At 45.0% G+C, this 17558-nt stretch overlaps 2 protein-coding genes across 2 annotated transcripts; one reads left to right on the top strand and one right to left on the bottom strand.

Moving 5' to 3' along the window:
• Window positions 1-2693: 2693 nt before the first annotated feature.
• Window positions 2694-6006, bottom strand: APOLD1 (apolipoprotein L domain containing 1). Its single transcript, XM_030960522.1, has 2 exons — window positions 5986-6006; window positions 2694-3831 (listed from the first exon to the last, which is right to left on the bottom strand). The coding sequence occupies exon 2, from the start codon at window positions 3824-3826 to the stop codon at window positions 3086-3088; it is 741 nt and encodes a 246-aa protein (XP_030816382.1). The 5' UTR covers window positions 3827-3831; window positions 5986-6006; the 3' UTR covers window positions 2694-3085.
• Window positions 6007-14424: 8418 nt separating this feature from the next.
• On the top strand, window positions 14425-17553 carry LOC115910037 (histone H1.10-like). The gene is given in 3 exon segments (XM_030959825.1): window positions 14425-14462; window positions 16853-17186; window positions 17188-17553. Coding segments are annotated over 3 exon segments (738 nt in total).
• The last annotated feature ends 5 nt before the right edge of the window (window positions 17554-17558 follow it).

Here is a 17558-nt window from a genome sequence, read left to right on the forward strand (position 1 = left end):
TCGTCAGGATTAAAAGGAAGAAGTTGACACTGACCAGACAGAACCCTTTGTTTGAATGGAATTTATGCATCATGTATGAGATGTATGAATATGCAACAGGCTATTGCTTTTAAGGGTTAATCCTCTCCTAATGTGGATCCTTTTTTGGGCTTATTTTGCCCAGAAAGAGGCACCTGGACTGTCTGTAATTCTTTGTTTTTGTTGTCTCATATTGTCCTAATCCCAATTGTTTAAATTTTTATTGCTTTAATTATATTACTGTTTTTATAACCATTTTATTACTATTAAACTTTTAAAATTTTAAAAACAAATGATTGGCATTTTTCACAGAGAACAAATTAAATGCTTTGGATGTATTGGTATGAAACATTTGAAAGCACTAATGATGAGAAGAGAGAAAAGAACTGTCATTGTCCCACATTGTTTTCTGCTTATGATAATTGCTAGTGTGAATTTTTGAAGTATGAATTATGAATTTTTTTTCCATCTGTCTCTGGGAAGTCTGTCTGGGCGTGCTCCCAGTGGAAATGCTGATACACTTCAGCATCTGTCCCTGGATTCTGAGCATGGCATTTCCTCTGCACCCAGAACAATGAGGAAAGTGAGAGGAAATATGAATGAACTCTCTGTGTGACAGGGAAAGAAGAGGAAACCTGAAACAATTCATGGGCAGGAGTCAAAATGAAACTGCTGCATCCCACTGTGCTCAGAAGCAGTGATAAATTAAAACAAAACATAAAAAAAGCCCAAAACCACCCTGTGTAGGTGCTCGTTGTTACCATATGTTTCAAAAACTACAGCAGCCTGACCATCAGCTTGCTGTTTATCATTGGTGCTAATGGTTAAGCCTGGCCAGCACGTAGACATGTACCCCTGTAAGGATCACTGGGATGCCTCAGGAAATGGAGTCAGGGATGGGACAGGAAGTCGCTGCTTGTGATTCTTTACTGAACTCCTTGCCCACATAATTTGGGGCTGTTTTAGTGGGGAGCAGGGTGGAGCAATTCTAGTCTGGTGAAATTCCAGTTTGTGTAATTCCCTATTGTCAACAGATGTATTTGAATGAAAGTTTTCTCCTAAAGTTTCTCTCTGTCCTAAACTGCTGTTGGGAGCATTCATGCATGATAAAATAAATATACAGCTTCTAAGTAGTAATTCCTTTTTTGTGCTTTTCAGCACAGGGCACTGCAGGATTTAGAAATTATAACTCCAGGGCTTTTAAACCTGGCTTTTAAACAAACGTGCTCCTAGCTCTACTGCATGTTATAGTCCTTAGCCGAGGCAGGGTGAGAACATACCCAGCAGATGAATTTTAGTGCAGATATAATTTCAGCTATTTCAGAAGGGGTGCATAATGAGATGGGATGGACTATGTGTACAGCACATCACCTCTAGAAGAGCAGAGAGACACTGACACAAAAGTGCTTCATGTTCATTTATTTGAATCAGCAGTGTACTTGTTCATTTCTGGCAAACAGGCATGGGTATCAAAAGCATTTGAGTCCCACTCTGGGGAACCAGAGCTTTTATTCTTCCTACAACATATTAAAACAAACGTTGATATCACGAAGAGACAAAAAGGACAAGGATTCAAGGTTTGTGACACGGAGTGCTGCCCTGCCTAAGAATTTGGTCAGTGTTACAGAATTACAGAGTCGGTTTTTCTGGTCACTTGGATTTGTGTCTGCTCAGGGAAGTTTCCCTTATCCACTGGGGCATGCTTGTGGAGGGAGTTACCTCTGCATTAACCCTTTGAGTCACCTCAAGCTAGTTTCAGGGTCTCTTCCTTGTACCTCTTTCAGGTACAGACATGATCCCCATCATCACCATACTTGGGCACTTCTCAGTGGGGTGATCCCAGACACATCCTGGTGAGGTAGGGAAGTGCTACTATCCCTGTTTTTAGACAGGGAACTGAGGTACTGATGGCTCAAAATCACAAAGGGCATATTTAGCAGAACAGCCACTTGAAACAGGGTCCTAGCCCTTGCTCCTGCTTTGTAGGGGCTCTGCCACTGAATCATCCTACTCCTCTCTACCCCTCCTGAACATTAGTACCCGCATGTATTTCACTGATATGAAGCCTTCCGTGGGAAGCATTGCTAGGAACACGTGTAGCTCTCCATGAGTGCTGCCTCCCCCCTCACAGATGATCCACTGTGGGTCTCACAGGCTGCTTGACTGCATGGAAAGTGGCACCTCCACCTCTCAGGTGTGCTCCCATCACATAGCACCAACCTGCCCTTCCCTTCCTGCTGCAGGAGATAAAACTTCGTCCTTCCACCAATGCCCTGAGGCAGACTCTGGTCCCAGGGCCACTTTTCTTCTCTCTGTTTTCGCTCCTAAAATCTATTGTCACTGTTTGAACTGTGTTTCACCTATTTTATTACTATCAGCATTCAGGTCATGCTTTCCTTTTCCTACAGGGATTTGCCCTCTCTCACAGCAAAATAACAGGTAACGTGCTCTCACATGCTACAAACTTGCTTTTACTCTAAAAAACAACAGCTTTCCTTTGGAACAGAGGCCTCCTTTAAAAAATATATATATATATATATACACACACTCTTAAATACAATATCATAAGCTTAAAACCATTCTATGTTAATAAATAGAATACAAACATCACAGTTCTCAGTCTGGAGAGGTTTCTCCAAAATGGATAAATTCTGGCCCTCTATTTCACCCTGGGATGGTGAACTATCCATACAGTCTGTCATATCTGGAGCTGCTTCTTTCTACAGCCTTTCCAGATGTACCTTGGTAATGGGGTTGTACTCTACTGGAAGTTGGCAGCTGCTGGCTTTTTTAGGGTACTCCAGCCCTTGTACCACACACAGATTCATAAGCTGTTTACAAACCAGGTTCAGTCAGCATTAGATATTTCATCTGCCTCCTGACCTACTTCTTTTTGCTGCCTTGGGGAAGCAGAGCAGTGGAGATGGTTGGGGGAAAAGGGGTCTGCAGAACGTCCACCTCACAGCACCAGCACCGTGAACTGAAAAACAACAGGTGGCAGTGCTAATGGTCACAGTAAATAGTGTAATGCCTCCAAACCCAGTTTTAATGTGGGTCAAACACTGTTTCAGCTGGAGGGTCTCAGGATCTCGGCAGTGGTTTTAGCACCCAAGCTGAATCTCCTTGTGCGTGGGGAAAGCTGTGTTCTGGACTCCAGAAGATCACAGACTTCATCCATTGCCCTGGTGCAGGTCTCAAGGTTGTCAGCCAGCTTCTGGATTTTGGCCTTCAGCACAGCCTGGCTTACTTTAGTGACCTCCTTTGTGTATTCTGGCACGAGGAAGCTGTGGGAGCCGCACAGGACCATGAAGCAGACGGAGTTGTAGAGCGAGATGGATGCCCTCTTCTCTGACTGCCGCAGAGCAGGGTCGCCTGGGCCCTGCCCCCGGCGAAGGAACTCCAGGCAGCCCAGTATTTCTGTCATCTGTTTCCGACAAGTCACCGCAATTTCCTGCACCTTCCTCACCTCCCGGGAATTGCAGAGCACCAAGGAGAGGTCGGAAGTGATGCTGACGGCGCCGCCAGCCGTGGCCAGGCCCAGGCCCACGGCCGAGGCCAGCAGAGAGGCCCCGAGCGTGGCGGGGCTCAGGGACAGCCCCAGGATGGCCGTGAGTGCCCCGGCGGCCGTCAGGGTGCTCCCGCTGACGTTGGCGATCAGGGAGCTGCGGCGGAGCTGGCTCAGTTTCCGAGCTGCCTGGTGGAGGTGCGTGATTTGGCCGCGCAGCCTTTGCCTCTGCTCCAGCAGGGCCGCGTGGAAGTGCTGCGTGGGGTCTGCTGCCGGCGCGAAGGCAGCACCGTCCCTCTCCATGGCTTCTGCGCAGAGAAAGAAAAGTCTGGGGTGGGATTTATGTCAAAAAACCCCCATGAGACATGCTCATCCTGGACCACTATTTCAGGGATGGCATCCAGCCAAATTTTTGTTGCTTCAGCCCAGCTAGAAGAAAGGTTTTCCATCTGCACACATGTGCACACTCACGTACACACACATACCCATATGAACGTGTACATTTAATTACATTTTCCATTGTAACTTTCAGACAGCAAAACTTTAAAATGTTTTTCTTAATCCCTGCAAAGACTAAAATATCCTAAGGACTGGGGTCAGAGGTGCTGTTACCATTATCTCTGTGAAGACACAAAAGGTCTTTTGAAACCCTGGGGACAGAAATTCCCCTGAGATTAGGTGACTCAGTGCCCAGAGGAGTAGTGCTGCCAGAACTAATCTGTTGTCCCCGTGATGGGATTCAGAGGATCTGCAATAGAGAAGGACATCTTTCACAAGACAGGTCAGACTGCAAGGAGGTGAGAGCCACCATCCCAGGTTTTTGTTTAGGGGTGATTTCCTGTTAAAGGAGGACAGAGGGAAGCTGCTGAGTGGAATCTATGTCTGGATTTTCCATATAGGAGGTGAGGAGCTTATTAATGTCTTGGATGGATATTGTGAACATCCTTCCTTTTTTTAAGCTGCAGCAACTCAAGGCCCTGCAGCATGTAGGTTTTTTTTTTTCCTATTGTAACCTGGTGTCAGTGTATGAACAAAGATGGGAACTATTGTTCTGTGTGCTTATTCCAACCTGTGGTCATAAATACCTGGTTACAGTGGCAGGGAGGCCTCTGAACCTTGTTAATAAGAGTCATGAAGACACATCAGAAAAGCAGGCCCATTTTTAGTGTGCACTCCCTTGCAGATGGGAAAACAGGGGAAATACAGAGGCCTGTGAATAAAAAAAGCTTGAAAACTGCTGGGTCTGGATAACCTCCCCTGGCAAGATAGCAGGAAAGACTTCACTTCTAGGATATGAATCTTCAGTGTTTCTGTGCTAGACAATCTCTGTTGTCTCTGTTTGTTGCCACAAGTGCAGAAAGAAATGTTCCAATAAATATTTTCATGTTGCTCTAGGTCTGCAAAATGCTCTACAAAGGAAGCCAGCAACTTCAATCCTGCTTACAGGGAACCTGAGGCAACGGAGCCAACAGGAGTGGTGTAGCTGATTGTCAGGTGGAAGCAGAGTTTCTGTGCTTCACCACACTGCACTGTGCATACAGCTGTGCTGCCTCTGCACCTAGCAAGGTCCTGCCATAGAGCTGAGAAGCTGTTTGGAGCCCATAATGCCCTCACAGCCAAAAGGAGTCTCTGTAGCAGAAAGACCCTGTCACTAAGCCAAGTGAGCAAAACTATTCGTTGCTGCAGGCACCTTTTCACTTGTAGGTCTTCTGTACTGTGGGAACTGAAGGTGCCTGATCCCCCATAAAGTCACACTATGTAACTAGGATCCTTGGGGCTTCATTCTGCACATGTTTCAGAAGGAGAAAACTTTGTACCATAGTCTTTCCATCCAGAAGAGTATTCATAAATAATTCTCACTGCAATCTTTCCCCCTTCTGCTGGCTTGTCCTAATTCATCTCACACAGATCTTTTAAGACACCCCCCATGCTCTTCAGAAAAAGCCCCCAGTCTCTCTTGGTGTCATTGGGTCATTTGAATCACTTAGTACATTGTGCTTCTCTCAACTGGAGGCTATGTCCTATTATTTTTACACTATAATTAGAAATAAAGCTGGAAACACAAGGACTAACACTAATCTAAATGGATACCAGCATTGAAATGAGCAATGAGCATATCACCAATAACTTAACAACAGATCAATATAATGATCATTAAATATGTCAATTCCTGCAGCCTCTCAACAATTTGTTCTGAAGATTTAGTTGCTGAGAACTGTCTCAGATAATAACAGCAAATATCTCACTGAATTATTAGAATAATCATTCAATATATAGCATAGGCTATGTAGGGATGCAAATCTTTTGACAGTGGTTAATGACAACAGAAAGGAAAAAAACAACCTCCTGCTCTTTGAGAATAATCTCCCCAGCACTAAAGGTATACATTAGTCCAAAGCCTGCAAACACTTTCCTAATGGAGAACTCAGAGACACTCAAAAAAATTACTGATTCAAACTTACCTTCAGTTTCCAGCCACCCTCCCAGAAGACAAATTTTGATCTGTTTCTGGAGGAGACCAATTTATAGCTCCTGTGGACCAATTGCTGCAATGGGAATGCTTTGCCTCATACTGGGAGTTTGCCATTTCCTGTTCTCTCTTGTGCAGAAGGATGTGACACACTGGAAAGTGACCTGTGGGACAGTGAGCACACACCATGCTCAGGAAACGATCCCTGTGAATGAACATTGTGTGTTCACTTTTCCTGAAGTATAGGGTGGAAAAAAAGTTTAAAAATCGCAGCCTATTCCTGGCTCTGAGCTAGTGCAGACATTCCCTGCAGGGAACAGTTGCCTTTCCTTTCCCTGAAATAGCAACTGACTTTACTCTGTGCTGGAGCTGCCAATTGTTTGATGACTGAAGTTTCCCTCCACTACACATCTAGAGCCAGGGGAGCTATCAGCCAGCCAACTACTCCATTCAAGGCCAGTGTACTTTTCAAATCCCAGCTCTTTGGGAAAAACCATAAAAGGGAAGCAGCCCCACAGCAAGATCACTGCTCTGAACTCCCATCCCTTCTCCTTCCCAGTACATAAAATCATGCTGCAAAAAGAGTGATCACCCTGTGGTTTTACTCTGTTTCTTAACCATAGGCACCACAATGGTTGAGAAACAGCACTCCTGTTTTCCTGAAGTGCCTGCCCAGCAATCAGCAATCAGAAAGAAAGGATTGTTTGTATGCCCTGTTCTTCTGCCTGCTGTTGCCTGGCAGTTGTGCCAGACAGATGTGGCCAGAGGGAAGAAGTGATGAAGGTGTTGAGGAGGAACAGCCTAAGTGACACTCCTGGCACTGCCTTGCATGCTGAACCAGGGCCAGTTTCAATCAAAGATTCTTTTGATGGGGTCAGGAAAAATAACTGTTTTGATGGCACTCAGTGGTAGTCCAAAGTGATGTGTGTCTTTATTGACACAGGGCCTGTGGTGATGGGGACACTTATTTTGAGCAGCTGTGCTTGAAGATGGGGCATCTGCTTTCTTGTTTGGTGGATTCTTGCTCTTCAGGACTATTCATTGACAGGGAAGCTCTGATTTTGCCCCTGACCTATCTAATCTGAAAGCTATCTAGCTGTCACTGAATGGTGAGGCTTTGCTGTTGAATTTGTGGGATGTGTAGCCACATACCCACTGGAGCTGACCTTTAAAAGGGCTGAGACTGAGAAGCAGCAGGCAGGGAGAGGAGAAGGCTAGGATTATTCATTTCATTTCAGCAACTTAGTTTTCAATTATGCTAAAATAGGTGTGAAATAGTATGTCAAATGTACAGGAGACGAAATGTGAATGAAAAAATAAATAGCGTGGAAGAGTTATTTCAAACTGTCACAGACATGAAAAGAGAAAACACCATTTTAAAGTTGCCTAAATATGCAATTCTGGTCTGTTACAGTCTGTACAAACTGCACGTTAACAGGAAGGTGAGCTTTGACACTGAAGGAAACTGCTTCAGCCCTTCCCTTTGTTTTAGCAAGCGTGTGCTTGAATTGGAGCCCATCTGCCTTGGCAAGGGTTTGCAGTTGATGGAGAGTTCTTTTCTTACATTCCCATATAGAATAGGGCACTTTTTTTCATGTGACTGCATCTGTGTTAGAATTTGTGCCTGCAGATATGTCCTTGTTAGGACAGCAAATTTTGGTAAAAGTGAAATAACAAAGAAAAGGAAAAAAGGGGTCCAGAATGAGCCAAAGATGACAACATAGTTTTGGATGCTCTCCTTCCTTTCCCAGTTTTCTTCCTTCAATATACTCATCTGCAAAACATTGTCAGAAATTCCTGCAATGCTCAATCTGTGGGCAAGAACCTGATGAGGGTGCAGAAGAAACAACTCATTTTTCTTAGACTATTCCCTCACAGACTTTCATGCCCACTGAAAGATCTGCACTTCACTCAAGATCAGATGTTGGTCTTGGCTGAGGATGGTTTCTCACAGAAATCATCCCCGGGCTCCTTCACCATTTAAAGAGAGTGTTTCCCCATAATCCACCCCTATAATAAGGTACATAGCCAGAAAGTATGGATTTCACATGAGGAGCTACAGATGTCAATGTGATTTTAGAGAAGAGATGTGTGTTATAAAAAGAAACACTATTTCCTAGGAAGTGGCTGTACCACAGCATTTTGCTATTTGCTATCTGCTGACATTCACAAACATCCTTCTGGTGAGACTGCTGGTCTTCTCTCCCATTGATAATTAGAAAGACCAGCTCCAGCAAAGGTGAGAAGGTGGGAATGGGAGCTGGATAGGAGAAAAGTGCTTTCAGCACCTACCAAGGACTGAAAGGCTCCTAGTGTCATTAGTGCACTTGCCCAGATGTAGTACATCTGCTGGGTCACTAGGTAGGTTCCAGGAGCCTGCTTGGAGTGAATCATAGCTTATCAGAGATCTCCAGATGGGAGGAGTAGGTCTGACCTTTGCTGGGTGGTTTTGCAAGCTGGGGAGGTCTGGCCATGCTGCCTGCTGTGCACTGCTGCCTCTCTGTTGGTGACCTTGGGTTTGATGGTGGAAGGGGCACAGCAGGTGTTTCACAATGACACTGGCCAAAAATGGTGCCTCTGCTCCACCCTTTCCCATCCAGCCACATCCTCTTGAAATGCCTGAGGGCACTCTGTGGGAGCAGGTGACCAGAAAAGGGAAGGAAGGATGTTTTATTGCCTCAGCTCTCTTCCTTTCAGGGGAGTTTGGCAGAAAGGACTGGTTTTTTGCTCCTGGTCTCTGCAGCAGATGGGATATATGGCAGAAGTGTCTGATCTGAAGCTGTTTGCAGCTACTGTGATGTAACATTTGAATGCAAATGTGTAACATTTGAAGCTGGAGTTTCCTTCACTTCCTTTACTAACATTGTTTTGATCAAATAACTGAGAAAACTTGAGTAAATTTACATTTATGTACCACCTTTCTAACAGATTTCTGCCATGCTTGGTACTTTCAACCTTAACTAGTGGACCCTGGAGCTAAAAGCTGTCTTTTTCTCTTTTATTTTCTTTTTCAATTGTATCAAAGACAAATCTTAACTTTTCACAGCAAGATATTAATTCAGAATCAGTGGAAATTAGAATAGGCCAAAACTAAAACAAAGAAAGCAAATTGGAACAAAAGGTCTGTGTCACCTTTTAGTAACCTTATCAGCAGACCCAAATTAATTTTTTGAAAGCATTCCAGAATGTGACAGGATGCTCTGGGCTCTGGTCACCAGTGTATGTGGGTCCTCAGCTGGGTTTGAAGAAAGCTGCAAAGAGCAGAGCAGGGTGGGGGGACCCTGTGGGATGAGAACACCTCTTGTTAGTTCCATTTAAGCAGAACATTACCCAAGCACACAGACTGTGCCTGCTTTGTGAGCAAGCATTCATGTAACAAAAACACCATCCTGAATTGCCTTGTCAAAACACTGTTAGCAGCATTTGCAGAGATCGAGTATTTATTTGGACATGGAGATTGAATTCCTGCAACGTTTTTAAAGAGAGCAGCTTATCTGTTATTTGCCAGCTTTAGTTCCATGTTCAGTGCAGGATGTGTGGCACAAGGCTGTGGTGCACAGAGGAGCAGCTCCCCACGCTGCCCGTGAGCCTGGCACTGGCCATGGCACAGCTGGCACTGGCCGTGGCACAGCTGGCACTGGAATTCAGCGCAGCGACCCGCGGGCTCTGCTGGCACCAACGCTGCTGGGGCCTTTCCTCTGCTCACCCTCTTAGCAGCAGCAGCACACCAGAGCAAATGTGGCTACCCATCCCCTCCAGCACTACAGAAAATAGAGAACTGTTAACATATTTCCAGAGCTGCAAAGAAACCTATTATGTTGGTAAAAGGTCGAAACTAGGTAACCTGGTTTCTCATGTCTCTTTTCCAATGGACTTCTTGATGGCTGAGTTCACAAGGCAATATTTCTCTTGAGAGAAGGGAGTCCGGATTCTTCTCACCTACAAAATCTACTTATTTTTGTAAAACTTTCAAGAAATCAGTGTCTTCGAAATCTTGACTGCTTTGTCAAATCCTGTCTGAGATTGCCTAGGAGCTCCAAAAGCTGCTGTGTTACATTGACTAACCCTCTCATCTGGCGTAACAGAAACACAGAGGCCCAAAGAAGTCCAGGAAAAGTTAAAAGCTGTTACCTTGAACTTCAGCTAGAGATGCATATCACCTTATTTCAGCCCTCTTTAGGGGTTGAGACACAGTCAGTTTATTCATACTCTGAAGTTCCCTCTAGAGCCCGGAGAAGAAAAGTCATCCCCAAAAGTTCCTCCAGTCTATCTCTTCCAGGCACCTGCTCTATAGCATGTGACAAATTATAGACAGCAATTCTTTATCCCTTTCCTGCCTCGTTCGATGTCCCACAGGTTTGCTAGGTTTATATTCCAGTTTCAAATATCCTGTCCTATAGACACTGCTCTGGGCCAGAGAGGGCCCCTTAACCAGCCCTTGCTGTCCTACAGTGAGCAGGAGATGCTGCTGTGGAAGACCATGTGTGGCAGTGGTGCATCTCTTCCTGTCCCCTCATGGATTTTTCAGGTGCCTTTTGACCCTGCGGACACCAGCAAGACTTGGGAACGCTTCTGAATGACAGAGCACTTGCACAAGAGGGATGGATCTCCTCTACATCCAAAGAGAAGTGGGCATCTGGCTATGAGCATGCACTGTGGCCTTCTGTACCTCCCAAATATTTGTCATGCAGGTACCACTGCTTGCATCCATACTTAGTATTCAGCAGGAGATATATGGCTGTTGGGATGGCCTTTATGTCCATCAAGAATCAAACCTCTGTATTTGACAAACCTGCTTTGAAAAGTGTTTGTGGACTCTGCCTCTAAGGACAAATTCTTGATACCAAAATCAGATTTTGACTAGTATCTCTTGTAGGGCTCCCCTCTAGGCTTGGTATTATTTTATATTTGCAGTACATCAGACATCTAGGGATTGTTTTCAGAGCAGACGACATAATTTTGTAGTGAGCTGGTATAGTTCTAGAAAAAAAATGTTTTCACACTTGAAGCAGCTCTGCAGACTTGGAGACCTGGAACTGGGCAGAAAGGGTGAATATATTCTTTACCTGTCAGCCCTTCCTTGAACCTGGCGCAGTCAGGGAGCTGTATGGGATCTCAAAAAGCAAAAATGTTGCTGTACTTTGTGCCTCTTTACAGTGATGTCTGAAGATGAACATCCTTCTTGCTTTAGCTTCAGCACACAGCAATCATTGCACCTGGAATTCTTCCTTCTTCAGCCATTCTGTAGGCAGGTCTTCCCACAGCCAGTGGTCATGAGGGAGCCTAGGAAACAACAGCCTCTTTCCCCAAAATCTGCTGCTCAGGAGGAATCTTTTCCTCCATAGCACGGTGGATTGCGAGTAGGCACTGATAATCAGGCCGCCTACTTCTCACCACTTTTTATATTTGGGGAAGCATATGGTGGCTGACGCATTTCCTGATGTAAACTCAAAAATCACATCAGTTTGGATGCAAAAGCTCAGATTATTGACATGGAGCCACAGACAATTCATTTCCTTGCTGTTCTGCAGCATTTTCAATGAACTTTGGAGATTCCTGTTCTCACCTGATATGTAGGGAAACAGAGGCAGGGAGGAAGCCAATGGTTTTCTCAATGCCTCTGGGGCAGAACAAATGGTGAATGGAGGTGGCCTTGGTTTCAGATGAATGTTTTCTCCCTGAAGCTACCCTCTGACCTGGCACAGCTTTTATAATACTGATCAGTTCCCTTGTCCTGGGCCTTTGATGGCTGAGACTTTCCCATGTTTAAGGATATATCACACTGCATTCTCCTCTTTATATTTCTTGGAAAAGAAAAGGTTTCTGTAAGCCAACAAGAATATTTCCCTTGCAAGGCTTCTGGAAGAAAATGTCTTTTTTTTAGATTATTAATATGGAAGTGATTGGACAGCTGTCATAGGAGTCCTTGTTTGAATAGATGTCAGCAAGAAGGAAAGAATATTGCTTCATGCAAGTAATTAAAAAAAAGTCTTAGAATCTGTTCATCAGTTCATCAAAACTGCCAGAAGAGTTAGTGGAAAAGGAACAAGAGACACAAGGATATATTCAGGATCCCACAGCTAAACACTTTACATAACAGACCTTACATATGCTGAAAATTAAGGTAGCGAAGCAGCCCACCAGGAGCATTCCTCCTCCTCTAGCTCTTCTCTGAATTTGCCTGCTTGCCCAAATCCATGCATTTCCCCTGTTTTCACAGGTGCAGTGATACCAGCAGCTATTTTTGCTCTTGGCTCAGGGCAGCATTTCAGCTGCTGGACATCTGTGCCAAACTGCTGCTTTCTTTTGCTGGCTCTGCATCCCAGTGTCCTCTAGGAAAGTGCTGGGCACAACATTTCAATCCCTGACCACCAGCAACACAGAGGCAGGAGAGGGGCAACCTTTTCTCCCTCAAGGATTCTTGTCCACCTCTTTTGAGCCATTATGAGCTTGTTTTTAAGAGGGGGTAGCTCATCTTCCTGGCTTCTCTGCAGGAAGCGGAGGAGCTGCAGGTGGCTGTTCTCTGCCTGACCAGGGTGGGCACCAAAGGGGACACAGTGAACCCCAAGAGCTGCAATCAGCCAGCAGTTTAAGACCAGCTGCCTCAGAGGAAATAAAAGTGTCTAAGTGATGTGAATGTCGTGGTTCAGAGCGGGATGAGAAAAGATGTGAGACCCCACCAGGAGTTGGTAGGGAGACCTGTACATTGCCTCCCAAACCAAAACTGTGAGTCAGGATTTTCTCCAGACAGCAGCTGAAAGGTGGAACAAACTGCTCTTCCTGCTGTCCCCTTTGGGTTTTGTGACTGCTGTATGGGATGGAAATGCTATTATTTTAGAAGGAAGTTTTGGAAATTGAAGCTGGCTGCTCTTGAGATGTTTCCTTGTGAGGGTGCTGAAAGGAAGGTGTAAGGGTGTTTCAGATGCAACTGACTGCTCTGGGCCCTACAAAAGCTGAGTCAAGCCATTCCCACATTTTTATGTGTTTGATGGCAGAAGAGTTGGGAATTATCAAACTGAGGTGCAGGAACTGTTGCTCCCGGCCATCCTGAACCTAAACCTGTTGAGTATTTCCAGTATCAATGACAAGTGCAAGTGGCAATAGAGTTTTTTAATAACTAAAATCTGCTTCTGTCTCCACTAGGACTGAAATCAAACATCTGCATTCAACTTGGCCAAAAGTGCTCCCTGTTGTCTGGATCCAGAGAGCTGCTGAACCAGTAGCTTTGAGAGTCCCTGCTTCACCAAGGAGGGGACTGTCAGGGCACCACCAGCCCCGCCATCTGCGCCCAGCATTTCCTGGGGCTCCCCCAACCCTGTTCTGGCCCCAGGAGGCCATTCCAGCCCCCCTGGAGCCATCAACCCCTATCCCAGCAACACAGAAATAGGGCCAGTCCCAAGTTCCCCACAGCCCTGCCTGGCCATGGTCCCACTGCCCCAGGAAGCATCAAATGCCCAGAGCTGGGAATGAGCCCAGAGCCCCTCTCCAGGCCTGACCCTGATCCCACCTGCAGCTGACTTTTGGCCTTGCTTCTGTGTATTTATGGCAGGGAGCTGAGCTTTGTGGCAAATTAAAAGTTAAAATAAGAGGACAAATTCAATGTATTTTGAACAGGTTTTTGTTTTTGTTTTTGTTTTGTTTTGTAATTTTTTTTTAATTTTTCTATATAAAATTAGATGAATCATCTCTGAACCTTTTTTCTACTGACTGGAAATGTTGAGAATTAACACCTACAGCTGGGTCTCAGCAGGAGAAGGGTAGAAAATGTGAATCAGAATAAAATTGGAGGATCTGAGCAACTGTATATTTAAGAATTGTGAATGATACTCAGTTCTTCTATCTCCAAAACAGAGATGGGCTTTACATGTTTGGGAAAGCCACGGCAATGTGAAATGCAGTGCAGTTAGGTGTTCATGTGGAAAAGTCATAAGAAAGGAGAAGAATAGGAGGAAGAGTTGAAGAAGAATTATCCTCAGTATGAGTACAAACAGCTGAACACTGGGCCTTTGTAAGGTTCTTTTCTTAGGACTTTTAATGTCATCTATGGTGGCCACTCAGCTTTGTACCCTAGAGCCAAATATCACAAAAGGGACATGCAATGATTGAAAAGAACATGCAATAATTGGAAAGATACTCTGATTCTGCAATTTTTTAGTTGGCTAGCAGGCAGTAAATTTGGTTTGCATTACTATATATTTTTGCAAGTTAGTAAGCATTTGTTACTGGTTACAATAATCTCTACTTTCCATGCTGTCTGGGAAGGGGTCTAGGGGCTTTCAGATCTGATCTCTTGCAGTGCAAGCTGGCTCACATTGATAGCACCTGCAAAAAATAAATCGTTCTCTAGGATTTTCTGGCAGATTCTTGCTGCTCTGCCAGAGATGTCTGTCCATACTGACAGTGCATGCAGAGACCGACAGCCTGGAATGCCATGGAGATCCTGCTGTTCCTGATTTCACCTCTTCTAGGGTGAGGCAGCAAAGCTGGCTGTAATTGTGATGCTAAATGCACGAGAGAGAGGGAGAATCTCTCCCAGTAAGGATCCTTCCTATCTGTTCTTTTCCATGTCTGCATTGCAGGGCAATATGTGCTGCTACACCTACCTTAATTATTAATTAAGTTTGACCATGACTGGAGTAATGATCTCTGGTGCACAACTTCAGGTTTTATGTTGCTAATCACACGAGAAACAGCAGGTTTTGGGGGAGGAGGGTGAGCCATGAGCCCCAGTCTTTGTGTATTTACTATTCTATGAGGTGATGCTGTATTCTTATCTCCTTGTAGAGCTTGATTATTCTCTTATACTTCTGCATCCTTTCCCTAATAAAAATGACTTGACTGCTTATATATTAAATGGTCATGAGATTATATAATCTTTGTACAAATAAGAAAAGGGAATGTTGGAATAAAAACAGAAGAGGAAAATCAAATAAGTAGGAGCCCCTAAAATAATTACAAAATTTAGCCTCAAGCTGCTCAATTTACCTTTTGATAGAGAATGGTGGAGACAAAAGTGGAGTGAGATGAGGACTACCACAATATGTGGCAGTGTTGCAGTGGCACACACTGAGAAGCTTTTCCTCTGGAGCTGGTTGGTGTTGTGGTTGGCACCACTACACAGGATTTAGGCATACAGCTGTGTGCCAGCTGTGTGTAAAGGAAAACAGTCTTGGGAATATTACATCACAGGCTGGAGGGAAGTGTGCTATTGTGATGCATTATTACTCTTGTAAAATAAGATTTGCAGAGACTGGGGGAGGTAGAAAGGCTTCTGTCCCAAAACAGGTATTGGCATTGGTGATTGAAGAGTTTGTGAGTACAAAAACCTGCTTAGACACTGTAACACATTTAGTTTTTAAAGGACATCAAGGATTCTACCAGACCTGGATGGGACAGAGCAGACACACAGTCATCCACCTGATTGCAGTCAACAATTTCACTATTCAATTCTTTATGCCCCCTACTACTACGTGGAGTAAATGTCATACAGTCAAGTTCTCTTGCCTTTGTAAAATTTCCAGTGAACCTTACTCTATAAGCCATCCCACTTCCAACACAATTTGAAAGCCCAGACCCAGATTTGTTGAATTTTCCATCTTATTGCACTCTCTGCCTCATCATAGCATCATAATTCCTCACCTAGTGGACCTCGATGGCAAGGAGGAGTTAGAAAGAAAACATAAATGCAAGAAAAATGTGCTTATTTTCCTAAAGTCTTTTTTTACCATAATTATGCAAGAAAATGTCAAAGTGCCTATATTAGGGTTTTTTTAATCAGACTTTGTGAATTAATTGAAGAGTCTTCCAAAGTCTTCAAGAGGTTCATTTTATTGGTCTTTAGTGGAATGAAATAGAGGAGTGAGGTGATATTTTTCCACTCATAGATTTTTCATCTTGTTCAAAAAGAAAAAGGGAAGTTGATCATAACTGCTCAGCATCATACCTAAACTATTCAAGTGCATTTTGTTTATGTGAGGAATAAATAAATGCAGCAATCTGACCCTGCTGAACTATTGATGGCCATTAAATTTCAGGTAAATTAATTAGGAACTCGTGACAGAGACACAAAACTATACCCAAAGTTGTAGCTGGTAAGAATGTATGCATTCTAATGGAGCAGTCACCACGATATGCATAAAGAGCTTTGCCTCACTTTGTGCTGCAGCCAATGGTTTTATGTACAGAAACTGCTGTGACATGATCTGTAACACAGAAAAAGGGCAGAGAGCAAAAATTGTGGTTTTTCTTTCCAGCTTCAGATCAAAATATGAATAGAATGGTGCTCTGACATCTTTTGCAGACTCAAGATCTGTCCATTTCTTTTTCCATGTTAATGAATCACATGAACGAATTTTACAGATTTAGCACCGTGTGCTTCATTTAGAGTGTGATCTGTTTATGTGCACCAAGACTTACATGAAGCTCTGTGGTCTAACACAAACTTTTTAATCTTCCGTGTTCAGGTCCTAAATTATTTCACTGATATTGCAGAGCCTTTTGCTACGTTAAAAACAGGAAAGTGTTTCAAAGAGGGGGATAAAGACGCTGTCTCATACTTCACGCATAGAATTGTGGAACGTCTGGAAACTTTGGAAATAAAGGGAAAAAAATATACCTGAGTGTTTCACAACAGCCAGAGGTATAAACCTCAGTAGGAGAAGCGGCAGCACAGCTTTGTGCTACCTCACTCTCTTTGAAAACCTCTTATCCATTCTATTTCACCCGAGGAAGCACCAGGCGGAGCGCGGAGCACCGGGCGGCGGCAGGGCGGGACGGGCGGGGCCAAACAGCGCAGGCGGCGCTGCAATAACCGGGGGGGCCGGGACCGGCCCTGCCCGGTGCTCCCGGTTACACCGCAGTGTCCCAGACCGCCCCGGCCCCGCCGCCAAGAAGCCGAAGAAGGCGGCGAGCGGCTCCAAAGCCCGCAAGCCCGCGGGGCCCAGCGTCACCGAGCTGATCACCAAGGCCGTGTCCGCCTCCAAGGAGCGCAAGGGGCTCTCGCTCGCCGCGCTCAAGAAGGCGCTGGCCGCCGGCGGCTACGATGTGGAGAAGAACAACAGCCGCATCAAGCTGGGGCTCAAGAGCCTCGTCAGCAAGGGCACTCTGGTGCAGACCAAGGGCACCGGCGCCTCCGGCTCCTTCCGCCTCAGCAAGAAACCCGGGGAAGTGAAGGAAAAGGCTCCTAAGAAGAAAAAAAACTACAGTAATCAAGCCCAAGAAGCCGGCGGCTAGGAAGCCCGCCAGGGCCGCCAAGAAGGCGGTGACAGCAAAGAACAGCCCCAAGAAGGTTAAGCCTGCAGCCAAGAAAGCAGCCAAGAGCCCAAAGAAGGCGACAAAGACTGTCAGGCCCAAAAAAGCGGTGGCAGCAGCGAAGAGCCCGCCTAAGGCGAAAGCGGTGAAGCCCAAAGCGGCCAAGCCAAAAAGGCAGCACACAAGAAGAAGAAAAGCCCCACATGGAAATAGTCTTGCTTCGCATTTAAACCCAATGGCTCTTTTAAGAGCTACCGACATTTGGGCTGGAATGCTGTGGCTGCCGCCGTTTTGGAGAGGGGTGTGGTGACAGCA

Source organism: Camarhynchus parvulus, chromosome 1A (genome assembly GCF_901933205.1).
Source record: "Camarhynchus parvulus chromosome 1A, STF_HiC, whole genome shotgun sequence".
Taxonomy (NCBI): Eukaryota; Metazoa; Chordata; class Aves; order Passeriformes; family Thraupidae; genus Camarhynchus; species Camarhynchus parvulus.